Source organism: Phytophthora sojae (genome assembly GCF_000149755.1).
Source record: "Phytophthora sojae unplaced genomic scaffold PHYSOscaffold_1, whole genome shotgun sequence".
Lineage (NCBI taxonomy): Eukaryota > Oomycota > Peronosporomycetes > Peronosporales > Peronosporaceae > Phytophthora > Phytophthora sojae.
The window spans coordinates 7,108,582-7,132,806 of record NW_009258115.1 but is presented as its reverse complement, the minus strand read 5'-3'; the positions used below and the strand labels follow the sequence as shown (position 1 = coordinate 7,132,806).

At 56.1% G+C, this 24,225-nt stretch overlaps 10 protein-coding genes across 10 annotated transcripts; 5 read left to right on the top strand and 5 right to left on the bottom strand.

Moving 5' to 3' along the window:
• Positions 1-727: 727 nt before the first annotated feature.
• PHYSODRAFT_475246 (hypothetical protein) lies at positions 728-1,138 on the top strand (the record flags this gene model as incomplete). The annotated part of the gene is made up of 2 exons (XM_009517681.1): positions 728-813; positions 925-1,138. The coding sequence occupies 2 exons, from the start codon at positions 728-730 to the stop codon at positions 1,136-1,138; spliced, it is 300 nt and encodes a 99-aa protein (XP_009515976.1).
• A 685-nt stretch (positions 1,139-1,823) lies between these two features.
• On the bottom strand, positions 1,824-3,601 carry PHYSODRAFT_248221 (hypothetical protein; the record flags this gene model as incomplete). Its single annotated transcript, XM_009517680.1, has 4 exons — positions 1,824-2,230; positions 2,300-2,592; positions 2,792-3,175; positions 3,249-3,601. 4 exons carry the CDS (start codon positions 3,599-3,601, stop codon positions 1,824-1,826), a joined length of 1,437 nt encoding a protein of 478 aa, XP_009515975.1.
• A 676-nt stretch (positions 3,602-4,277) lies between these two features.
• Positions 4,278-6,081, top strand: PHYSODRAFT_294173 (hypothetical protein; the record flags this gene model as incomplete). The annotated part of the gene is made up of 5 exons (XM_009517679.1): positions 4,278-4,494; positions 4,544-4,617; positions 4,700-4,842; positions 4,970-5,432; positions 5,521-6,081. The coding sequence occupies 5 exons, from the start codon at positions 4,278-4,280 to the stop codon at positions 6,079-6,081; spliced, it is 1,458 nt and encodes a 485-aa protein (XP_009515974.1).
• A 395-nt stretch (positions 6,082-6,476) lies between these two features.
• PHYSODRAFT_248127 (hypothetical protein) lies at positions 6,477-7,238 on the bottom strand (the record flags this gene model as incomplete). Its single annotated transcript, XM_009517678.1, has 2 exons — positions 6,477-6,554; positions 6,630-7,238. The coding sequence occupies 2 exons, from the start codon at positions 7,236-7,238 to the stop codon at positions 6,477-6,479; spliced, it is 687 nt and encodes a 228-aa protein (XP_009515973.1).
• Positions 7,239-7,381: 143 nt separating this feature from the next.
• On the top strand, positions 7,382-8,039 carry PHYSODRAFT_552395 (hypothetical protein; the record flags this gene model as incomplete). The annotated part of the gene is made up of 3 exons (XM_009517677.1): positions 7,382-7,546; positions 7,663-7,752; positions 7,823-8,039. Exons 1-3 carry the CDS (start codon positions 7,386-7,388, stop codon positions 8,037-8,039), a joined length of 468 nt encoding a protein of 155 aa, XP_009515972.1. The 5' UTR covers positions 7,382-7,385.
• A 130-nt stretch (positions 8,040-8,169) lies between these two features.
• PHYSODRAFT_473667 (hypothetical protein) lies at positions 8,170-9,690 on the top strand (the record flags this gene model as incomplete). Its single annotated transcript, XM_009517676.1, has 1 exon — positions 8,170-9,690. The coding sequence occupies one exon, from the start codon at positions 8,170-8,172 to the stop codon at positions 9,688-9,690; it is 1,521 nt and encodes a 506-aa protein (XP_009515971.1).
• An 843-nt stretch (positions 9,691-10,533) lies between these two features.
• PHYSODRAFT_349219 (hypothetical protein) lies at positions 10,534-12,124 on the bottom strand (the record flags this gene model as incomplete). The annotated part of the gene is made up of 4 exons (XM_009517675.1): positions 11,999-12,124; positions 11,814-11,910; positions 11,419-11,736; positions 10,534-11,344 (listed from the first exon to the last, which is right to left on the bottom strand). Exons 1-4 carry the CDS (start codon positions 12,117-12,119, stop codon positions 10,534-10,536), a joined length of 1,347 nt encoding a protein of 448 aa, XP_009515970.1. The 5' UTR covers positions 12,120-12,124.
• Positions 12,125-12,486: 362 nt separating this feature from the next.
• On the bottom strand, positions 12,487-15,202 carry PHYSODRAFT_537360 (hypothetical protein; the record flags this gene model as incomplete). Its single annotated transcript, XM_009517674.1, has 9 exons — positions 12,487-13,274; positions 13,364-13,522; positions 13,606-13,683; positions 13,799-13,855; positions 14,157-14,447; positions 14,561-14,607; positions 14,714-14,839; positions 14,923-14,990; positions 15,061-15,202. The coding sequence occupies 9 exons, from the start codon at positions 15,200-15,202 to the stop codon at positions 12,860-12,862; spliced, it is 1,383 nt and encodes a 460-aa protein (XP_009515969.1). The 3' UTR covers positions 12,487-12,859.
• Positions 15,203-15,331: 129 nt separating this feature from the next.
• On the top strand, positions 15,332-22,546 carry PHYSODRAFT_343916 (hypothetical protein; the record flags this gene model as incomplete). Its single annotated transcript, XM_009517673.1, has 1 exon — positions 15,332-22,546. The coding sequence occupies one exon, from the start codon at positions 15,332-15,334 to the stop codon at positions 22,544-22,546; it is 7,215 nt and encodes a 2,404-aa protein (XP_009515968.1).
• Positions 22,547-22,697: 151 nt separating this feature from the next.
• Positions 22,698-24,022, bottom strand: PHYSODRAFT_476538 (hypothetical protein; the record flags this gene model as incomplete). The annotated part of the gene is made up of 4 exons (XM_009517672.1): positions 22,698-22,799; positions 22,875-22,993; positions 23,071-23,229; positions 23,332-24,022. 4 exons carry the CDS (start codon positions 24,020-24,022, stop codon positions 22,698-22,700), a joined length of 1,071 nt encoding a protein of 356 aa, XP_009515967.1.
• Positions 24,023-24,225: the final 203 nt, after the last annotated feature.

The following is a 24,225-nucleotide window of genomic DNA, read 5'->3' as shown; positions in this document are numbered from 1 at the left end:
CGACGCGGCGTTAGCAATGCCTCGCGGCACCACAGCTGGGAGCTCTGTGCACTTTTCTCCCCTTCCCGACTCGTGGCGTTAAGCGCTTCACTTCGGCTTCTTCCTTCACCCGCCCAGTCCTCAAGCCATGAAGTCTGCTTCGTTCTCGCTAGTGCTGGCACTTGCGTCTGCGAGCCACCACACCATCACGGCTTCGCCGAGCTTCAGCGGGTCTTATAATCCAGTGCACGGGATCAACATCGCGACCGTTTCCTCCGCCTCCGATGGCGAAGGCCAGCACAACTCGAGCATGTCCGCGGAGTATGAGAACCCTATCGACTTGGTGTTGGTGGCTAACACGTCCGTCTCAAGCACCTGGGCCGATAGCGTCGTTGGCTATACCTCCGCCGCAGAGAGCCGAGTCCTGTACCAGGCAGCGAGCTGGGCCCTGCTCGACGAAGGAACGCAGAGCGGCAAGTATTCATCGTACTGGGCGAGACTCCAGGCAGTGAACCCCACTGTCAAGACGTCTGCGTATTTATCGGTGTGCGCGATGGTGGCCGAGTGGAATCCGTCGTGGTCGGACACGAAATCTGCGCTGTTTGCGGTCGATTTGGAGGAGCGATTGGCGGACAGGTGTGGGGAGAATGATACGATTGCTCTTGCGTTCACATCGGCGGTGTCGGAGACTGCTGCTCGTTATCTGGAGGGGGAAGTGGCGGTGAATGACGTCGTGGCTGCGCTGAAGATGCACGATGTCGACAGCTCGCTGACCCTCGAAGACTCGGACCGCATGTTCGTTCGTCTGGCTAACGGTCTTTGCCCTCGAGATGAGTCTGCCAACGAGCTAAACTCTCTGGCTGAAGCTGGAATACCGGTGATAAACCTGTTCAGGGGGCTGGTATGCAAGGCTAGCAGTGGATTCGGGCCGTCCCAGAACCCGAGTGAGGGCAATGGTAGCGACAACGACTCGGGCTGGAAAGATGATCTCAGGTTCATTATTCCAATTGGAGTTTTTCTCTTCTTGCTGGGGTGCGCCGGATTGATCTTCCTCTACCGACGGCAGAAGAAGGACTCCGAAGAGGAAGCCCCCAAGGAGGTGGAGAAGGATGAGCCATCCAGCCTTCCATACGTGTTGACAATGCACTCAGTAGCATGAGGAGCAATGCTTGTAGCAATGATATGAATGAGCAGTAAAATAATGGTATCAGTTTGTAGGGTCGGCGCTGGTGTTTGGGTTACAGTATGATCCTGCCTTATCGTATGAGTCGGTGAAAGGAATATCCACTGGACGCCTACCAAAAACGAACAAATCACCCAACATATTTAAATTTAAGAAAACTTATATTTACTCAGACGATTTTTACGTCTGAGTAAACGAAGGGTCGCTGCATAGCAGCGTATTAGATTTGACTTGCTTTCAGTATTGACGTCCTTTTTCTAGCAACTAACGCATATATCAGGCGACCTCTCACATATTTCAACCTCTGCACATTTGATGCATTCTATGTCGAGTTATATCCGTTTTTGGTAGGCACCCACTGCCGCACTTGTCGACAATCAGCGGCTGCACCTGAGCCGGAGCTCCTCAAGACTATCCCAGAGCCCTCCTTGCGTGAAGATCTGTTCATTTCGCTTTTACTTCGCTTCTAGCAACGAGAGTTTAAGATTAGTTCGTGGCAGGGTTACCGAATATTGCATTGTTATCTATTGCAAGCAAATAGAGAGAGTAGATAATTGAACATCAAACTAAACAAACCCGCAATAGAATATTGACATACTTCACACAGCAAAATAGATTATTGGTGCAAGGTCAGTGTATTGATGGGTTACATACCTATCATTTACTCCGCGCTCTCAACAGTGCGCGCATCCCAATAATCGGCATTCTGCCGCAGGAACAGCAGCATCTCCAGCGTGTACGGCTGCATTGCGTGGCGCTGCAGCCCAAACGTGGCCCGAGCGATGCTAAAAAATCGCTCGACATCGTTGGACGTGGGCGGAATGGATGCCAGCAGTTCGTAGCATGGTTGATGCTCTTCCAGGCGCCGACGCTTTTGCAGCCGCTCCACGAAGGAGATGCTGGCCTCCTCAACCTTCTCTTCTTGCTCGCCCTCGCCTGCTGGTGGAGCCGCCAAGAAGCGCTCCAGCGCCGCCTTCTCCACCCGGGTCAGCCGCTTGGCTTGCCCCTTGAGCACCTTGACGCAGCCCGCCTCGAAGTCGGGGCTGTGGACGATGTCAGCCCGCGGTACTACAATACAATACAAACAAATTCATATTAGTAAATGTACCAATAACGCATAATAGACAAAAAGCGTACCGAGATAACGGGCGTACGAGGGCTTCGCGGCAATGAGCCCGTCGAACCAGGCGCAAACGTCGAGGAGGTTTGCGTCAGCGCCTTGGAGAGCCTTCGACGAGGACTCCACGTCCTTCAGCTCGCCGAGCAGGTCCCGAAGCCGCCGCTTGGACGCCGCCGGGGGAAGGAGCTCGGCCAACTCGTCGTCCTCCGCGTCGATGAATGGTAGAAGCTCGAAGTAGCGGTTAATCATCGCAAAGGTCGAACCCCAACGGGTTTGCTGGCGGATGATTGGTCGAAGGTCGGTCTTGAACCTGCAAGCACCAAAGTGTCAATTTCAGTTAAATCACACTAAATAACAAAAATAACAGGAAATATACAAATACTAACCGGAGTTTTGCAGAATGGTGGAGGGTCCGCAGCTTTACCATCAGCGCCTGTACCATGTCGACATCTTCAGCGCATTCGCTCAGCCGGGCGGCGACGGCTCGGTTGAGTCAGTGGCTTGCACACCCGATTAGCGGGACACCCATCAGCGTAGCGAGGCGGCGGTTGACGCCGCAATTATCTCCCACCAGGAAGAGAACCTGGTCCAGGCGCTTCTGATAGTCGCGCGCTAGCATCGTAGCCAAGAAGGCTTGATGACTAGCCGCGGAGAAGTCGTCGGTCTCATCGTTGACGAGTGGTGCCATGCAGAGCAAGGGGCACCTCAGAACCCCATCAACCTCGTAGCACGCGAAGACCGCGATGTAGTGCTCCGAGTCGTGGCTCCACCCGTCAAAGATGAGACCAAACTCCTCCGGCATCTCAGCCGCGATCGCGTGCTCGACGCAGCGCGTCACGGCGTCCATGACGCGCCGAAGCGTTTCGACAGAGACAGGCTGGAGGCGCGTGTAACTAGATGCAAAGTGTAAACACAGTATTAGTTAATTGTCAAACAGTACATATTCAGTAGAGAGCTGGGTCGTACCGTCTGGCGAGCTTGCTCTCGCAAAATGATAGCGGTAGGTTGCACTTCACCAGCCACTCCAGCCAACCGAACAAGTTCTGGGCAGAGTGGCGGACGTAGTGAGCAAGAGAGCCCGTCTGACCGGGTGTTGCGGCCAGCATCTCCTCCGAGTACGAGGGGTGCTCGCGCCTTTTATGCTGCATCAGGTTCGAGTACCCCGTCCCGGTGACTCGCTTCCGGGTCGCGCCGCACCGGCAACGTAAGTACTCGAGAATGACCTCGTCGTACTGGTCGCGGCACGGCCGGAAGTAGAAGTTGGCGACCTGCCTGTGAGTGAAGGCGGCCGTGCGAGGCGGAAGGGGGTCTGCGAGCATTGTGGCGGCTCGTGGTGGGCTTGGTGGCGGGTTGTCGGCTTCCGGTGGAATGAAAAGTGGGGAGAGTTGGTATGGTCGAGCTCAAGCCATGGGTTTGGAGGATGGTTGGCTGCAGTAGCCCACAATACATAATCGAAGATGTTATGCTCAACTCAAAAGATAACTGGTAGGTAGCGGTTAAGAACATGTCAATAAATTATTGATTCAAATCTATTGCAATAATTTCAGCACCAATTTATTTTTCGGCATCCCGGAAACACTACTAAGTAACCTTACCTGGGTTTTGCTGTTACTGACTCTTCCAGGCAGGAGCCACTATGCGCTCGCAGATGCAAGCTTCCACGAGTCCGACAATGCAGTAGACACTATCAACATTGCAACTGTCATCTCTGCTCAAGAGCAAGCACATGCCTCCTCGTTGCCGGACCAAGATGGAGATTCCTACGATTTGATGGAGATTCCTACGATTTTTGTACTGGTGGGCAACGCGTCGACAGCGGAAAAGTGGTTTGGTGCTACCGATGGCTATGCCGCCACCGCTAACCGCACAGTCCTTTACGAGACAGCAAGTTGGGCCCTACTAGAAGACGGAGCCCAGCACAAGAAGTTTTCGACTTTCTGGGCAAGATTCCATGGCGTGAAGTCTACACTATCGTCGTCTGAGTCGATGTGTACTATGGTGGTGGAATGGGAAGTCAGCTCCTGGGCCGATAACGAAGCTGTGCTAGCTGCCGTTGAGATTGAAACCCGTTTGAAAGCCTCCTGCGATGAGAACGATACTGTCGCTCTGGCGTTCACATCAGCAGCTATCTCGGATACTATCGATGCCTATCTGGAGGGGGAAGTAAAGGCCAACGATGCCGTGGCGACTGCGAGACGTGGACAACACGGATGTGACTGAAGCCTCGTCGAGAAATGACCGCATTTTCATACGACTTGCAGGTGGTATCTGCTTGAGAAATGCATCCACTGCAACTACACCACACTCTTCGTTTGGCGATATGGAAGTCTTGGTGGTAAGTCTTCTCACTGGAAACGCATGCACCGACTTCCCAGGCTCGGCGCCCATACCGCCTCATGTTGTATCCGAAACTGCAGCCAAGAGCGACTGGAAGCATGACCTTAGCTTTGCTATCCCAGTCATCTTCTTGGCAGGGTGTTCTGCTAACGCCACGCATATCTGATCGGAAGGGTGCTGCTCACAGTTTGCTGTTCGAAAGTCGCAGCTTCACGGGCGGACCGTAAGCAACAACCAGCTGGCTCTTGGCGAAGAGGCACTTCCTCCGCAACGCGGACGCGACCTCGGCTCATTTCTGCCCGGTCGCGTTGAGGTAGGCAGGGTATCCCTCCCTCCCTCCCTCCGCCCAGGTCCCTGCAGCCCTCACTTCGCAAACGTCGGGCAGAAAATGGTGAAAACTACCTCAGGGTTGCTGCTGCTCGCGCTCTCAGCTACGAGTTGCTATGCATACGCAGACTCGTCAAGCTGCAGCGGTTCCGGTCATGGCCCGCCCGCCATCAGCATTGGCACCGTCGTCTCCGTTTCCAGTGGCCAAGACCAAGACAACGCGACTTCTTCTTCTTCGTTCGAGTATGCAGACGACCCTCGGATCACGAGGAGCCCATTGATGTGATGCTGGTGGCGAACTCCTCCGTCTCCAGTTCGTGGCTCGATAGTGTTGTTAGCTATACCGCCGCTGCAGAGAGCAGAGTTCTGTACCAGGCAGCGAGCTGGACCCTGCTCGACGAAGGAACGCAGAGCGGCAAGTTTGCGTCGTACTGGGCGAGGTTCCAGGCTGTTAATCGCACTAAGAAGCCGTCCGGACAATTCTCGGTGTGTGCTATGGTGGCAGAGTGGAATTCGTCGTGGCCGGACACGAAGTCTGCGTTGTCTGCGGTTGATCTGGAAGATCGACTGGCAGCCAAGTGCGGGGGAAATGATACTATCGCTGTCGCGTTTACGTCGGCTGTGTCGAAGACTGCTGCCAGTTAGTTATCTGAAGGGCGATGTGGCAGTGAATGGAGTCGTGGCCGCGCTGAAGTTGCACATTAAAACCAGTTCGATGGCGCCTGAAGCTTCGAACCGCATGTTTGTTCGTCTGGTTAATGGCATTTGCCCTCGCGATGAATCTGCAACGGCATTCTCGGGTCTGAACTCCACGAGTGCTCCTGTGATCAGTCTCGTGAGAGGAGTTGCATGTTCACCAGGTCCGGATTCGCACCTTGGACCTCCTCCGCAACCCTCGAGCCAAGGCAACAGCTACGAGGCCGACTGGAAGCACAACCTCCGCGTTATTATCCCTGTTGTGATCATCATCCTCGTTTTTGGGTGTGCTGGATTTGTCTACGTTCGCCGGCAGAAGAACGGTAAAGCTTCTTCAGCTAACGAAGCGCCTGAAGAGGAAAACCCTGAGGAAGATAAGGGGGAGAAGGAGGATGCAAGTAGCCAACCATATGTGCTCGCCACGCAGCCAATAGTTTAAAGTGGATATCTGTAAAAACAAAAGTAGCTCTATGACACCATTCACAGTGGCCTGAGCTTTTTGAAGCCCAAAACTTGCACCTGTGTTGTTTACTCTCTCTTGATGCACAGGCATCAACAATATTCAAGAGGCCACAGCAGCAATTCAGTGCTTGTTCTCCAGAAGGTAGAGCAGGAAGGACGCGCTCGAGAGTCGCACGGCGCAGTTGACGCGGTCGAGATCGTGACCGCCCTCCACAAGCCCCCAGTTGTTGATCTGGAACTCCTCCTCCAAGCGGCAGATGTCCATCGCCTCCTTCGCTGTGACGTGGCGCTTAAAGATCGCCAGCGCAGTGATCAAAGACTACAGTGACAGAAAATAATAGCGTAAGCTACAGCCCTCACTACCATATCAACCTACAGTTCATCAAGCACCAAGCCTACCTTGCACTCCTTCGTCAGCGCACGCATAGCCGTCAGCTCGAAGTCGTTTAACTAAAATAACATCAACATCCAAACCATCAGCCACTTCCAGCTAACAACCATAATAACCTCATACAAGTTACGCACCTTCTCCAGGTACGCGCGGACATTGTCGATGAGCTGCTGGTCGTGCGTAAGGCTGTTGATGCTGCCGTGGCTCACGTCCACCTCGCCCTCGAACGTGTCGCTGAACCACTTGCGCAGCGGCTTCCACTTCTTCTGCTGCTGCGCCACGAGCTTCTCCTGCTGGTCGGCCGTCACCTGGTAGCACACCGTGTCCGTGTGCAGGTAGTGCATCATCTCGTCGATGGTCTCCTTGCTGCTGGACGTGAACACGAGGTCCAGCGCCGTGGACGCTAGCGACATGACGGGCATAGTGGCCGGGCGGATGTCGTGGCTCTGCGCGTCCCACTCGTGGGCCACCGCGTACGCCATGGCGCGCGTGGGCAGCCGCACGGGCTGCTGCCTCGGCGTCTTGACCGTCTTGCCGTCCAGCGTCACGGCGAAGAGCATGCGCGGCTCGGCGCCGTCCTCCGCCGCCGGCTCCTCCACGTCCTTGACGCCCACGTCCTTGTAGAAGCGCAGCACGCCCGTGATCTTGGGGCCGGCGATGCCGCCCGCGCCCACTTTGGCCGAGTACGCGCGCTGCGACGCGGCCACGAGCGTCCGGAGCTGCGCCTTGGAGCTGCTCAACATGGTGGAGATCGGAAAAGTGTGGATGGAAGTTCACGACCTGATGAACGGAATGGTATGACGAGAAGGGGGTTGGTGTAAATGTGGTGTGCGGTTGATACGAACACTTTTGTTTTTATTTTATTAAATACTTCGGGTAGATAGATAGAGATGTCGGCCAACCCGCAGCACGTGGTGGACACCGAGGACGCGGCGGAGCTCAACCTGGGCGACGACTTCCGCAACGAGACGTGTCTGTCCAACGCCGAGGTGGCCGTCATCCTGGAGAAGCAGAAGTCCGACTACGAGACGCAGGAGAAGCAGCTCACCAAGTGCGTCCCCCGTTCCATCCACTGTGTCATTGTCCTGCGCTTCCTCGTCGGTGCATTGCTATGTCTAAGCTAACCACTCTGTAATCTGCTGCATTTCGTTATATGTGATATTGCAGTGTGTTCCAGAAGACGTACTCGTACGTGCAGCGCTTCAGCGGCACCAAGGACCCCGTGGCCAACCAAGCTTCGGTGACGGAGCTCCGCGAGTACGTGGCTTTATGTCTAGGTGGCTGCTGTATAGTGTCTAACAATACCCGTGTTTGTCGTGTGATACAGGGCGCTGATGTCGCTGGCGTTCCAGCGTGAGGAGGACGGAGAGACGGTCGAGTACCGTCTGGAGGAGTTCGAGATCGCGTGTTTGTCCAACCTGAACCCGGAGGAGGTGGAGGAAGCCGTGGCACTGATCCCCAGTCTGCACAAGCGCTTCGCTGAGGATGAGATCGAGGAGATTCTGGGCATTGTGTCGCGTACGGCGGCGCGCATGTTCGGCTAAGGCTGCTCAGGTCGTCGTGGCGTCATTTTAACGCTATGCAACCTGATAACGTTAATCGACATGATTTCGAACATAACTGATGTCTCACACGTCGCAGATACTGTAACTTTGCATCGAACCATTGCTGGCCATGGCGGATCGAGCGTATGTGCCGCGGCGTAAGCGTCGGCGTGCAGAGCCCACTGCATCTTCGACAGACGTCCAAACCGATGCACCTATTGCCTCTTTAACGTTTGAAGACTCAGCGAGGCAAGAAGCGTCCTGGGCGCGTCAAGAGCGAGGAATCGCAGTCGAAGGAGAAGACCCAATTCCGCCTCCAATCCACAGTTTTTCGGAGATCTCGCTGTCGTTGGACGCCATTCAGGTGCTGCAGTCCCGCGGAGTGACAACACCTTCCGCTGTCCAGGCTCAGGCACTCCCGTGTATCCTGCAGGGTCGTGATGTGATCGCTCTGGCGCCTACAGGCAGCGGGAAGACCTTTTGCTACATCCTCCCGGTGCTTGGGCTGCTGCAACGGCAGAATGAAGTTGCACAGTACCCGCTGGTGCCAATGATGCCGGTCTCACTGTGTGCGTTGGTTGTCGTACCGACGCGAGAGCTCGTGGATCAGGTGGTCCAAGATCTATCTGCATTCTTCCCAAGTTCATCCAGCCCACCTGTCGTTGGAATCTGTGGCGGCGTGGCGGTAGATGAGCAACTCGTACAACTACAGCAACACAGCAACATGGCCTTGACAGTCGTGGCGACACCGGGACGACTACTGCATTTAATGCAGCGACATCAAGAATCGCTGTATCTCGGCCAGATTTCACTCCTCGTAGTTGATGAGGTGGACCGCGTACTGGAAGCCCCCGAGATGGAAGCCCAGTTACGCGAGATTCTGCAACTTGCGAATACGGCTGGCCGGCAAACATTACTGCTCTCTGCTACACTACCTGCCTTCTTGCCACGGCTGGCGAGGTCGGCTGTGCTTCGGCCTGTGACAATTAGAGTGGATGAAGCGAACATGCCGAGCCGAGCTCCGTCCGCATGGATGTCGTCTTCCGCCCAAGCTGCCGATAGTACTCGAGCGGCTATATTGGCACTTTCAAGAACGTCCAACGTGTCTCATGATGTGCAGTTCATGCGTCCCGCGGAGAAACCATCTCGCCTGCTTCGGGTTCTGCGAGCCACTAAGCAGCCGCCAGTACTTGTGTTTTGCAACTCTCGTTCTAGTGTCGAGCGTGTGGCTCGCCTTCTTCGGAGTGAGCAATTTCACGTGGCACCGCTGCATGGTGGTCAATCACAAGGCTACCGCACACAGGCGTTGCGCGCCTTCCGAGCTGGTTACGTTGACGTTTTGGTCGCTACAGACTTGGCGTCGAGAGGACTCGATCTACCTGATATCGAGCACGTCGTGCTGTTCGACATGCCCCGCACTATTGAAGATTATGTGCACCGTTGTGGTCGCACAGGACGACATCCTGGAGGAGATACTGGCGGCGCTGATGTTTCAGGGAAAGCTACCTCGTTCCTGACGCGCGAGTGTGCAATCGCTATGGAGTTGAAGCAAGTGCTAGTTGCAGCCAAGCAACCTATTCCACGTGAACTGGAAGTACCGAGAAATTTTCAGCAGCTACAGCACAATAGCCGTCAACTATCGGAACAGTAGGCGGATTGCCCCGTTGAATTGAAGTCATGACTGGCTTGGGACGGTGCCAACGAACTGGCGAGTGTCAACCAAACCGACAGTTAGGAAGGAGGTGAACACGAAAGCAAGGCGCCAAATCGACAGGATGGCGTTCACTTCTCGGCCATTAATAGAGACAAAAGACGCAGCAGAGCTGAACCTGGGTGAAGACTTCGAAGATAATGTTTGTCTATCCAACGCCGAGGTGGCTATCATTCTGGAGAAGCAAAAGGTCAACTACTTGGAGCAGAAGAAAACGTTCACCAGGTTTGACCACCTTAGTCTCATAGTGTGAAAACTCCTGCAAGACTGAACTGTTCTCATTCCGGATAATCGACTGCATCGCAGTGCGTTCAAGAAGACAGAGTCGTACGTGCAGCGATTCACCGGAACAAGGGACCCTGTGGCCAACCAAGCCTCTGTCATCGAGCTCCGCGAGTGCGTTATGTTGCATCGATATCCTGCTATTTGGTTCCGTGGCTTATCGATATGCTGGGTGGTGTATTCAACTGTAGAGCTCTGCAGACAATCTCATTTGAGCACGGCGAGGAAGTTCACAGGCTCGAGGAGTTTGAGATCGCGTGCCTCTCGAATCTGAATCCGGAGGGAGCGGAAGAGGCCGTTGCGCTGATTCCAAGCCTCCCGAAGCACTTCACCGACACTGAGATCGAGGATATCCTGGGGTTGATATCTCGTATGACGGCCAAAATGTTCAGCTAAGTACATGCTGCTAAGCTGAGCAATACCACAGGCGTATCGTAACATGAGTTCAACAACCATTTTGTTTACTTACTCTCATAGCCGCGCTTCTTGCACATTCGCAGTCTACACTTCATACTCACGGAAGCTCTTCACGAGCGTCATGACCTGGTCACCAGCAAACCGACCAAGGGCGCCACGCGCCACTGCTATCTCAGAGAAGCGGGTGACCTCGTCCGTCAGTGGGCCAGGTGACGAAGTGTTGACATCGGCTCGGTTGGCAGCGTTCTTGATGTGCTGCAACCTCTTGTACGCGGTTCCGGCACGCGCAATCGCAAACGGCACCGGCTCAAATGTATGGTCGCCATACTTGACAGGCGTGGTGTGGTCACCCGTGACAACGATCGTCACCTCATTGGCTTCGTCACCGCACTCAGCGTGGATTCCCTCCAGTAGAACAGAGATCATCTCGTCCGCGCGTTCCGTAAAGTGCACCTTCTTGGCGACATCACGGTCGTGGCCAGCGTCGTCTACCGCCTTGACGTGAACAAATCCAAAGTCGAAATCGCCGCCATGAAGCAGCTTGAGCGCAGTCTCGGCCTTCGAGCGCAAGTTGGTGTGGTAGTCCCCAGTTGCTCCAGGGGCCGTAGCGATCTCGAAACCCAGAGACATTCCGAGACCAGCGATAATGCACGTCGGGGCGATCATGAACGGTGTGAGCCCATGCATTTCCGTGAACGTTGGTACGTCAATTCGTTCACCAGGACCGCGCAGCAGTACCACATTCGCCGGAGGTTTGTTCTCTGCTTCACGCGCCTTGTTGATCGGGTGATCCGACAGGCGCTCGTGGATCGCATTAGAGACCGCATTCAACACCTTGCTCGAGTACGCAGCTTCAGGCGTGTCATTCAGTGGCTCCGACGTCACCAGCGGCAAACTGCATGTCGATACAACCGCACAAAACGTTAGAACCCGACCGCAAAATATTGTCTGAGCAGGGCGTGTACGTACTGGTCTTTCAGCGGATCCGTGCCCGTCATTTTATCGCACAGTCCTGGTCCCTTGAAGACAATGCCGCAGCGGTGTTCCGTTGCGTACTTCGTCACCACCACCAGACCCGGAAACTCCGGAAGCGTGAGACCGTCCAAGAAGCTGCAGAGTTCGATGCCCCACGCAGGGAAATTGCGGTCGACGCGACGCCTCTCCACGATCAGCTGGCCGTCTTCATTCTTCTGCACCGTTGCGAAGTTGCACTTGAACGCGACGTCGCCCTTGCTCATAGGCAGCCCAGCGCCCATAGCTTCGAAAGAGCCACGACCGCGGTAGTGTCTGCAATTGGGAACACGAAAGGTTGGCGTGAGTTTCACATCCCAGTGCAGCTTGCTCTGCAGGCCCCCCCCACGTACACGAAGGGGTTGTAGCCCAGAATCGACATGTGAGCGGTGTCGCTACCGCACGCGTAGCCAGGCTCCACGGGGTCCATGAGGCCCGTCAGGCCGCCGTCTAATTGGCAATGGACACACACAGCGAGAGAGTGTTAAATGATGAATGAAACAAGGGGCCGGAAGGGATCAAAGACCGACAATCGTACGGGCGATGGCGTCCATGGTAGGCGTGTGCGCCGCCTCCAGCGGTGTCTGCTTGTCCAGCTCTTGCAGGGACACGTCTGCCAGCCCGTCGATGAGCACGAACACCACGGATCTCTTCTTCATGAGCTGCTGACGTACGCTTCCCCTCGGTAATTGTGAGCGGAGCTTGGGCGATGGTGAAACACGTATCCAAAATCGGATTTAGGACGTATAGATCTGATTTAGTATTGCCCAGATTGGAGCTTACAAATTACAAATTAGAATTTGTAATGTTCCAGATTTCATGGTGGTCACGTCCTCCTGCGTCCACCGCCAGCTTATCAATCACTCAACAGTGACTGATGCACGGAAGACGAACGACCGGTAGACGGACACTCCGTGCTTACCTTACAGGGTGCCTCATCGCTTGATCAGGGCCACAACACTGGAACAGGACACGCACGGCTCAACAGTAGACGGACCACCTTTGACACCCGGCCGACGCTACGAGGCTCATCTGGCTGGGGTCGCAGCTTGCTTTACACTCTTCCTCTTCTTTCCTTCCTCTTGGACAAGTAGTTGTAGTACCCAGTCTTCTTTGTTTTTATTTGCGTTTTGTATCTTTGCTTGAGTCTTCCCCATCTTCAGACTTCTTCTGCTCTGAGCGCCTGTATACCATTCGGGTAGACGGACACGCACCAGCAAACAATCGCACGCGAGTGGGAAGCAGACAGGATGGATGAGATCAACGCGAGATGTCGTGCAGTTTTCCACGTAGTTGGCCATGTCGCTCGCTTGGTCCGTCGGCGATACTTGATTTGAGACAGGGGTTTGAGCGCAGCTAGCTATCCGCCGACACCAATCCATTATGCGACCGCATCAGCCTAATCCCGACGCGGGGAACCGGAAGGCGAGCGGCGGCCTTCATCTCGTCGAGGCGACGGCGAGTACGAGCGGTCCTTCGTGCGGCGCGGCGAAGGCGACCGAGCAGCGGGCGATGCCGATCGGCGAGGAGACGCAGGGCGACGAGGAGACGCCGCAGCGCGGGGGGATGCCGACCTGCGAGGCGACGGCGAACGCGAGCGCGGTGCCGGGGAGCCCGACCGACGCGGAGGCGAACGGCCGCGCGAGCCCGAGCGCGAACGAGAGCGGGATCGGCCCTTCACAGGAGAGCGCGAGCGCGACGAGCGACGAGCCGGGGCCCGACGGTCACGAGAGCGAGAACGAGATCGGCCACGCGGCGCACGGCGGCGAGGCGATCTCGAGCGTGAGCGACGGCCTCCTCCACGTCTCTCCGTCCTATAATTTAGCATCCGACCAATACATACATCAACCAATTGAGCCTCATAACCTCGTGGCAGAACTCATTGCAAGAATTAGGCGCGTACCTTTCGCGCTCGCGCATTTGGTCCGTCGATTTGCGACGCTCCTGGGCGAACACCACGCGGATGTCGCGGCCATCAATGCGCACTCCGTCCAAGTTGCGGCGGGCGTCGTCGGCTTCCCGCTCGCTGCGGAACTCGACGAACGCAAAGCCCTTGGGCTCCCTGTCAACAATAGAAACGCGTCTCGCTGTCAGCCCCAACATCCCAAGCTTCTCTCCCTGCAATGCTCAATTCTGCCAACGTACTTGGTGTAGTAGTCCTTGGGGATGTACACGTCGCGCACCTCGCCGTAGCGCTCGAACTCCTTGCGGATGTCCTCGGGTCTGCAGACCCGACACAAAGTGGTTAGTCAATTGTCCACATCATTGCGCATGGGGCCCATTCAAGCGGGCGCAGAGCCTCCATGCCATGGACTGAGTAGTGGGCGTGCGCACGCACCTCAGGCGGCGGCTGATGTTGCGCACCAGCAGCGAGATTCCTCCGCGGTCGCCCATGCTCATAGTGGTTGCTCTGCCTCTTGGCTCGGTCGTTTTCAGTATGAAGCCCCAAGGACGCCAACCATTTTAGCAGGCAAATCGCGGATGCTGTTATGACCAATGGGCGATGGGTATCGAGAGGTGGCTGGTGCTGATTGGTAGATATCAATTTAGTGCAAAATGTGACGTGTGCAACACTTGTACTGCACTGCAAGTTGCAGCGTTGCATGAAGACGTCACTAGAAACTTCGTGCTGTGCATTACACTTAGAGTGGCTGCTATAACGATTATAACATTAGATTTTGGACAGCACGACCCACCAGAGCGTGAAGCAGATGCAGCCGGCGATCACCAGCGCGAGAATGGTGTTGTTGCGCATCTTCTTGCGGCGGATCTGCTCCACGAGCGTGTTGATGCCGGCGAACGAGCTGCCCAGCGTCGCCACCTTGCCGTGAGAGGACGTGAACTGCCGGCGCTGGTTCTCCAGCGCGTTCTTGGTCGCCATCGCTTGCTCGATAATGCTGCCCGTCATGGAGCGAGACGAGTCGACGGCGCGGCGCTCGTTCAGCAACGAATCCATCTCAGCGTCGTCCGAGTGGCCGTTGTGTCCTCTATTCAATCAATTGAAGGCGCGTCATAATAACACACGAAACGGTTAGAACGCTGGTGTGGAGCCGTATAATGAACACAACGGAGCACTGCATGTCAAGATACGCAAGCGAACCTGTTGCCAAACAGCTTCTGCGCGTCACGCTTCTCCTGCAATGCGCTCTATTCAGCACAACACAAGCGTTCACATAAATTCCGACCGACATCAATAAAAGCTTCGGAAAACCTATGCCATCAACAGAAACACAGTTTGCAATAGCAGTCCTACCATTGAGCGACGGAACTCTGTGTTGAAGTCGAAATACAGCTCACGGTAGCGCTGCAGCATAGCATCCTGCGTCTTCACCGACGTCTTGTTCACCACCACATTCATCTCATCAATAGTGTCCGACAGCTAATCGCACAGAACACATTTGAGTCAACACGTCAACGATCCTGTCTTCCTCCGTCCTCCACAAGCAGCTTCATTGCACCCACCGACGCCAGCACATTCTCAATATCCACTGCGAGCTCCCTCTCGTCCACAGTCTCCTCGGGCGGGTTCTCTACAGCGTCAAAGGACAAGTCAGCAACAGTGCGCGTCTTCAAGTCCTCTCCTCTTCCTTCTCCTCGCACCTTCGTCGTACGCCGCCGCGGAGCTGCGCACCTGCGCTCTGCTGATGGCCGTGTACGCCGCGATCTTGTCCTCGAGCGTGCGCTCCGCGGCGCGCGCGCTGCTGCGCAGGTCCTCCCACGACCGCGTCGTCGTCTGCATCATCTTGGTCTTCTTGGCGGAATACCTTGACTTTTGTATACCCCTCCCACCCCTCGCCCGAATTATACCCCCGGGGACGCTATTCCCCCACACGCGTCAGATACTGAAACCCCAGTAGGCGACGCAGCTGAGATGAAGGGCGCGGCGCGGCGGCTGGCGGCCGCGGTGGAGGCCCTGCGCAACGGCGGAGGCTCCGCCGCGGAGCAGCAGAAGCAGCATCAGGAGCTGGTGCAGGCGCTGATCGCGCTGCAGCGGCTGTGGAAGCCCGAGCTGCTGGCGACGCCCAGTCCGACCAAGAAGCGCGGCGCCAAGACCAACGCGGCGCTGTTCCAGCTGCTGCTGGCCACGCTCATCGTGTACAGCGGCGGCCACACGGGCAACTCGAGCGCGGGCGCGGCGGGCAGCGGCGCGGGCGCCATGGGCGTGTCGCTGTCCACGCCCAGCGTCACCACGTCCGAGTGCGTGCACCGCCTGGTGTGCGACCTGCTGGTGCGCTCCTTCGACTTCTCGGTCGTGCCCAGCATCAACGAGACGCTGGCGGCCAAGAACATGTCGCTCTACGTCAAGGTGTCGCTGGTCATGGTGGTGTGTCGCCTGCCGCAGCAGGAGGCGTTGCAGTTCCTGCCCGACGCCGTGGCGCTGGCCAACAAGAACCTCCGCGCGGCGGACTACTATATGAAGCAGTGCCTTATTGAGAGCGTGGCCCACGCGCTGGAGGGGGACTCGAGGAGACTCGTGCCGTTCCACGCGGAGGCGCTCAAGATCGTCAACAAGAGCTTCCAGGACAAGGCGCCCGAGGTGCGCATCGCTGCGGCGAGGCTGCTGCAGGTGGTGACAGAGCGGACTTTGGCGTCGACGGCGGCGTCAGCAGGTTCGGGGGCTGGATCGGGAGGAAGTCAAGGAGGCGGGAGTGGCAATGGCAGTGGAAGTGGAGGAGCTGGTGCCAGTGGCAGTGGGTCAGCTGCTGGAGCGGGCGCTGGAGGCAGCCACGCGAGCGCGCAGGGTGTTTCTCTGGATGCCATTCTGCAGATTACAGCCAAGGGAATGGACGACGTCGCTCCCGAAGCCAGGAGGGCGTACTCGGTGGTGGTTGGTACGGTGCTCGCGAAATACGCCACGTCGTCGTCGGGGGAGAGCGAGATGCAGCAGGGTGAGAGCAATGGGGCGGGTGCAGCATCTTCTAGAAATGAGGAGGATGCCGGTGGACGATCTTCAAGTGAACACGACACGCCTCCATCCAGTGGTAGCGGGAAGTCCAAGACGGGATTCAAACTGCACGTTCCTGGAATGACGGGGCTAAACCTACCGGCGCTTTCTCGTCGAAAAGCGGCCACAGTGAATTTCTCGACCATCGCAAATGTGGTTCTCTACTTCAAGGACATGGTGACCAGCAAGTATCTGTCCAGCAACCCGAATCAGATCCATGGAGGCATTCTTGCTTCGTTCTCCATCGCGCTGTGCAGCATGTTCGAGCGTCTGCCGCCCGACTCGATCGCTGAGTCGCAACTTCGTGAAGTCCTGGATGCGATACTTGCTATCTTGGACCACCCTTTCGCTCTTGGAGATCTGACTCGAGCGCGCAACGCTGTGGGCTTTGTGCTGCGCTATGGATTGAACGGATGCCTCACAGAGCGTCAACAGGAGGTTCTGCTGGGCGCCTACTTGCAGAAACTAAAAGATGAGGCGCAGGCAGCGGATCCGAACCACCACAAGATTTTGACAGCATTGGTGGAACTGAGTCACCTCTTCCACTCCATGGGGGAAGCCTCTGTGAGTCATGCGCGCGGTGCCAGCGACATATTCCAAGAGCTGGTTTGTCACGAGAAGCAGAGTGTTCGATTCCAGGCTGCTGTTGCTCTGGCTTCGCTTGTCACTGCAATTCCATACCGACTCAAGAGCGTGCTGACCAGCTGCCTTCAGGGCCTACGGGATACCGCCGAGTATCTGATGCGCGGAGGCTCTGATGTCGAAGAAGCGAGAAATCCAGAACCTACTGAGAAGACTGACGATGGCCAAGATGACGGCAATGATATGCAAAGCAAGACCCATTTGTACGCGATTCAGGGCAGATCCGCTGCTATTGCCCATATTCTCCGAGCCATAAAGCTTGACGACAAGGGAGGTTTGTCCCAAGCGATCATGGACGACATCTATTCCATTTCCGAGGAGCTCGTTGAAAGTCAGTTCCTCAGTGAGTGTGCGGACAGCATTTGGCTCACCTGCACACGCGCTGGTTGGACGCTGGTGGGAAGTCTCGTGGCTATGAACGACGAACTGTGGATAAAGGCCAACTTGGAGAAGCTCCTGAACCTGTGGCTCAAATCCAGTGTGCTTCACAGTCGCGAATCATCTCTCGAGCTCCTGCGCATCGAAGCTGCCGTGATTGCGCTTAGCAGCTTCCTGGCCTATTGCCAGGGTGTCGCCGTTGATCCTGATAACGATGTCAACCTTCTCGCAAGCCACATATTGCACGTGTACTTGACGGCAACACAAGACACTCTGAGTAATCCTCTCAAGCGGCGTGGCCAAATTGCGCGGTATCGCCTAATGGGGTGGATCATCAACTGTTTCTCGATGCTCCCGCCAATTTACAGCGACTCGTACATCGTGCTATTGGATTTAATCGCAGAGTTTACCACTGCACAGGCGCTGACGAACCTCCGGCATTCCTCATTAGTGCCGGCTAAGTCCACGTACCTGCAAAGTGTGCTTTCATCAGAGGACGACACGCTTGACATTGTGACCCTTTCGCGCTTGGAGCCAGGGGACCGCCCTTCTCCACTCTATTCCAGGGAGCTAAATCACGTGCTGGGATTGCAGCAACGGGAAAATGCTTTGACGGATACTGAAATCGAGGTGCAGTACCTCGATACGTTTTGGAGATCGATCACTGAGAAGGAAGTTGTGGATGGTGGGGCGAAACGTGCAAGCTGCAGCCCATTCACTTACGTTCGCCTTGTGGATACGAGCGTTCTTTTGTTTGGTCGGCTGTTCCATAACATCCCAGAAGACCTACAGCTTCGGTGTCTGCAACATTACGCAGGCGTGCTAACTGACGTGCGCGCGGACTGCGAAGTCAATGTGTGTTCCCTGTTGTTTGCTGTGATCGCAGAGGCCAGGCGTCTCGACAAATCTGGTGCCGCGCTAACTTCAACGGCATCGCTCTCTGCTACGTCGTGGCCTCTTCAAATGCAGACTATGCTTTGTGAAATGATTTCAAGTGAAAACGCGGAGGTCCGTCGCGGTGCCGGTGAAGCGCTCGGAACGCTGGCATTGCTGCTTGGCGAAGATCATTGCAAGGGGTTGATTATCGAGTTGGAAAAGCGCTTGGTAGTGGATAAGCTTCCACAGGGGGCTTCAAACGCTACCTACGGCTCCAACGCTGACCTGGACGTATCGACATTGTCAGCCGGCGCAGCTTTTGCATTGACCTGCATGAAGCGCGTGTGCGGGTCTCGCATCTCTATCGACACAGGACTTATCTTTCGGTTTGCTGGGGAGTGCTCGCAACCGTTGCGCACGTGGATTTTGCATTCGTGGAGCATTATTTTGGAGTCTGTCAATTCCACTGGAGGCGATTACGAACACTTTGTGAACTCGACCCTTTCTCTCATGGAAGCCCATGTATTGGCTGGGTTTGTTTATTCTAAAGCCAACAAGCGAGGTCTGCGCTGGCAAATCAGCACAAAGGTTGCGCTTGGACGAATTATTAACGATGTGGTGGCCACGCTCGGCCCTGAGCTGGGTGGCCCGAGTGATCGTTTGAACGAATTTTACTCGTACTGGATGCTTCTTCGCCAGGATGGTGATGCACGCGTCGAGTTGGAGTTTTTGAGATTCCTGGAGCAAGTGGTCGTGTTTGCGCCCTTCCGGTTCCAGTCTGCTGATTTGAGGTATATTCTGCGCATCATTTCTGACACTGCCTTATTAAACTCGGCAGTGTCGTTGTCCTTGGCATCGCCACAGAGCTCTGGGACGGCAGTTTTGTCGCCCCCATCAAGTTCCGGTCCTTCGATGGGGACTTTGGGGGCCTACGGAGAGCCATTCGAGCAAATCGGTCTCGTTAACGTGGGCGTCTTCACGAATGGGTGGAGTCGCAGCATCTTGCAAAATGTCGGACTGTCTTGCATCCGTACGCTGGTGGAAAGGGACCCGACATTGATTCGCCGTCAGAACCTGTTTTGTCTTCTCTTTTCGGCACTCCACGTCGAATACAATGAGTTGATGTGGAGTTATTTGCCCGGATTGCATGGAATGTGGGACGTGCTATCCTTCACTGTTGCCGACTCTGCTATCATGCAACGGAATGGTATTAGCGCTCTCCAAATCACAGCACTGGCGCTTCTTGAGGTAGAAGGCAGGGATCACGAAGGTGCTGAGCCGTGTCTGTGGGCTCTATTGTGTCGCAGTATTGCCATTGGTGAGTCTGCAAGCACCTTTGCGGGAGCTAATGCAGAGCAGCTGATGATGAGTCCGAAGGGCATGAATCCTGGTATTCAGGCAACCGGAAACGACGAGGCTTCAGGAGATGATGATACATCGTCATGGTCACCAAACCCAACTCTGGATTTACCCAAGGCAGACGCCAACTCGCTTGCGTCTGCTGCTGTTGCTGCTCAAGTGGATACGTGGCGAGCAACGAAGGCAAGTGTTGGTGAACTCATTGCGTTGATGCCTCCGCTTTCGAGGCAAGTACGCCACTTCGCTGTGGAATGTGTGCTGCGAGTATTCGAGCTCATGGCGGTAGTGCAGCCTATGACCACCGGCGTACCCCAAACAAAGCAGTTCCATTTTGATCTTGTCGCGGCACGTCGCTACTTCTTCGAGATGCTTTCTGCTGGAGCAGCCTCGCCAATCTCCACCGAGTCCAACATAGGAAACTTCCTGTGTATGTATCTGGACGAGTTCGTCACTCTCGCATGCCACGTCACCACAACATCGGCCGAAGGCGATGAGCTTCTTATGTTCCAGTGCGTGGGGCTTCGACTGCTCAACGTGCTAGTGAAGAACTTTGCGTCCGCTCGCGACCCAGAAGTCGCTACGGGCGATGCGTACTTGTTGGACCCGTACCGTGCCCAGCTTTCGTCTGCCATTCGCCATGCGTTAAAGCAAGTTCAAGTTGAGTCTTCACTGCTGGCCCAGACTACAGAAAGTGACAAGGGCGAAGAAACCTATTTCTACGCTCCACTTCTTCTCGAAGCGCATGGCATTGCTGGCGCTTGCGTCTCAGCTCACCTTATTCAAGACAAGGTGGGGCTGGGGCGTATTCTGAGAGCGGTGGTGACACCTGACTACGGCCACGCGCATTTCATTGGAGATGAACTCACCCGTACGTCACTATCGCTCGCTAACCTGGCATCTGTGGCGGAGCTTTTGACTTCAAGTGTGACGGAAGCAATTGCTCAAAAGGATGCGCGAGATGATGAACGCAGAGCTGTAGCGGTATCCCCGCTCGTGAAAGCGATGACCAACGGGTTGTCGGGCACCACTGAGTACTTGTTCAAGTGCTGGATAGATACAACGTTTGCGTACGGCGTTGTGATGCAAGGCTCTGCTCAGTGGGCCCAACTGAACTCCCCTTCAACTGCAGCATTGCTGACTGGCGAGCCCATGGTCATGCCCGCCTTACAACTACCCCTTCCACCAGTCGGACCTGCAGCCACTGCTTCGCCAGCTGCTCTGTCAGCCTCAAAAGCTCTGCGTGCGCTGCACAAACGATACTGGCCGAAGATTGTCAATGCGATGGCGACGCTGGAAGTCTACTTCCCGAAATCAGTCTCATTGTTCAACACATCAGAGGGCAGTATCCCTAAGTGGTCGTCGGTGCTGCTGTCAAGCGCGATATTCCATGTAAACATGAACGCTCGCGACCGAATGGAGGACGACACAGAGTTACCGGCGGTTCTTCGTAGTATTCCGTTGATACTGAAGGCCTTGGTGGAGAACCCGTTCAAGCAAGATGGAGCCTCGTCCAGTAATTTCCCCGTGCTCCTTACAACTGCACTGAATGCGCTGATGCTGGCGAGTAAGCGATGCACAGGCCCATCACAAGTGGAAGCTCTGAAGTCAATCTTCTTGTGTCTATCGCGTGAGAACCTGGCATTTGCCCGGGAGATCTGCCGCTCCGCGGAGAATGGGGACCAGCGCTGTGCTGCGTTATTTGATGTCGTCGCACAGGCGGGGTTGTGCCCAACTGAGGTGGTGTGTAGTCTGTGTGACGCGAGCGAACAGACTCGACACGCGAGAGCAGTAAGTATCGGAAGCAGAGCGACAGGATCCCGCCGCAGCTCCATCGCGACAGAAGAGGATTCAAAGCACATGACTGAGGTGGCCAAGTTCGCGACAACAGGCATTGTACTTCTACACACTACCGAAGAAGCTCGAAGCGGGGTGGTGCGCTCAGTCGCTCTGGTACAACAGGCCATCTGCTCTGTAGCTAGCAGCTACCATTCCTCGTCCGTGAAGGAGGCCGTTGTGACGCTCAGTCGAGCTTCAACCGAGTCGGTGTTTGCGCTGGCACGCACACTTGAAACCAACAGCGGCTCGGGTGACGGCGTGTTAACCCGGATCAAGTCAAGCGTGCGCGGTTCCTTGGAATTCCTATCCGAGTGGCTCAAGGTGGACATTCACAGTGCGCCAGGTTTTGCGATGCAGATCGCCGCGAATTTCGCTGCGAGTTTCCCCGCTTGCCTCCAAGACGACACAGAACGCTTCCATGCTGATGTAGCAGAAACAACCTCGGCGGTGCTGGGAACTACGCATGGAGCTGAAGTTGATGAAGCTAAGAAGCAACAGCTAGCAACTGCCATGACGGAACTTTTGCGGGGTTTACATGCAGTTGTGAAGAAGCTCGTGGACATGCACCAAACCTCCATTGCGAACCGATACCTGGTAGCGCTTGGCCCCTCTCTCGTCGAGACCGTTGCTGAAGCAAATGGCTACCCAGAGACCGCTGCGGAGCTCGCTGAGCTGGATGAAGCGGAAGGACTCCTTCGTCTACTGACGATGCAGCTGAACGACCAGCATGGCGCTGCGTTCGTGCACATGCTACTGCCAAGACTCGCAGTAGTGCTGAGTAATCCGCCGCCATCAGCTGCCGACAACGTGATCCCAGCACAAGTCCCAGGCATTGTAGCGCGACTGCTCTTATGTTTCGCGCAGACTCATGCTGCAGCGTTTAAGGAGGCTGTGGCGGCCATGGCACCCACGTTGCGGGGTGTGCTGGAGACTGCGCTTCGTCTTGCTCTCACTGGCTCAGCGCCTGCGGCTGGAGCTCGTGCTCCGTCATCGTTTTCGCAGGGCGGTGGCCCCGCAGCTACCAAGCTTGACTTGAGTCGATACGCGTAAGCCAAGACAAGACAGCCTCGTGTCGCTAGAGTGTTTCAATGTTGAATGGATTGCAAAACAGTATAGTCACTATGTGCACTAAGGAGCGCCTCTTATGGGCAGCTCGGTTGAGAATCTCGATGCTTGATCGGTGGGTGTCTGTCATATTTACTCACAAAGTTGTCTCTGGCCGCGAAGTCGTGGCCACATCCTGTACAGCAAGCAGCTCCAGCAGACTAAACAGCACGGTGTGGACGAGGTCCATGCTGTAGAACTAAAGAACGCAACACCATAACGTCGAGTTAGCTGACCATCGACAACTTGACAATTTACCCATGGCATAACCTACCTCCACGCCTCCGTCCAGGTCAACAGCCACGTCCTGCATCTCAACTCGCTCGATCTCGTACGTCGACAAGTCGAATGGCAGTGCGTCCGTGTACAAGTGTTCCGTCAACTCAATGAGCTCTGAAATTTAGTCAAATACCATACACATACGTTAGTTAGTGCACTTCACCATGTCATTATCCAAGCGCACAGTGTACCTGGTACGTAGGTGGAGGGCCGATTGCCTCCAGGCCCGTCCTTCGTCTGCTGGAACAGTCTGCGAAGCGTGGCCCAGGGCACCGTAAGCGTGTAAGTGCGCACCACAGCCTCCTCCTTCGTGGCTCGATATTTGAGCAGTAGCGGCGGTCGTGGCGGCTCTTGAGCAGCCATGGAGCTTCCGCGCGGATAACCCGCTTCATCACCATCCTGGTTCGTCACTTCACGCTGAATCGTCGACGGTCTCGCGTCAGACAGCAAACTCGCCACCACCCAGTTACGCGCCAAGCGCTGGAGGTTGAGCTGCTGGATGTGCACGACGTGGGTGCTCACGACGCACTGGAAGCGGCGCTGCAGCCACGAGCAGACCCAGCGCAGCAGCTCCTCGTTGCCCCTCAGCAGCAGCACCTGCTGTCTCTCGCGCCCTTTACGCGGCGCGCGCTGCTCGTCCTCCGTCGGGAAGTAGAGCACGAAGCCTCCCGTGCGTTCGGGCGCTTCTCTCTGGTCCCCGGCCGCTCGTGCGCGCCTCCGGTCGCGCTCCTCTCGGATCTGGAAGGCCACGAACGTGTCTGTATTGCGGATGCTCACGCTGTAGCCGAGCTGCTGGCCGCACGCCCGCAGCGCCGCGGCGCGCAGCGTCTTGACCAGGTCGTGCGCGTACTCGCTGAGCTGGTCGCGGTGGAAGTGGAAGAGCGGCGACGCGCAGTGGAAGACCCAGCGGCGGTCCAGCAGCACCTGCTCCATGCTCACGCGCTCGCGCTCCCTGCGCGCGGCGGCCTCGCGCGGCGTTTCACTGTCTGCAGCTACTGCAGCAGCAGCGGCGGCTCGCTCGCTGTCCAGGGCTCCGTCCTCAGGCCCGCGCGCGTACTGCGAGGGCCGCATGGGCGAGCTGTAGGCCTCGCGCATCTTCTGCTGCTGCTCGGGGGTTATGCGCGGCGGACGTGAGTTCTGCATGGGCGGCGCGCTGGACGCCGGACTCGCCACGTCTTCCGCTTGACTGCAGTCGCAGCACAATGCGACTGCCATGGACGTTACACTTGTGATAGAGCGAACAAGAGGCCGGACGGACGCTCGAGGCGGAACAAAAAATGATGAAATTTTAACTAAAGAGCACGAGGCTGACGTCAGAGGCCAGAGGGCAATGGACCTCGTGGGCG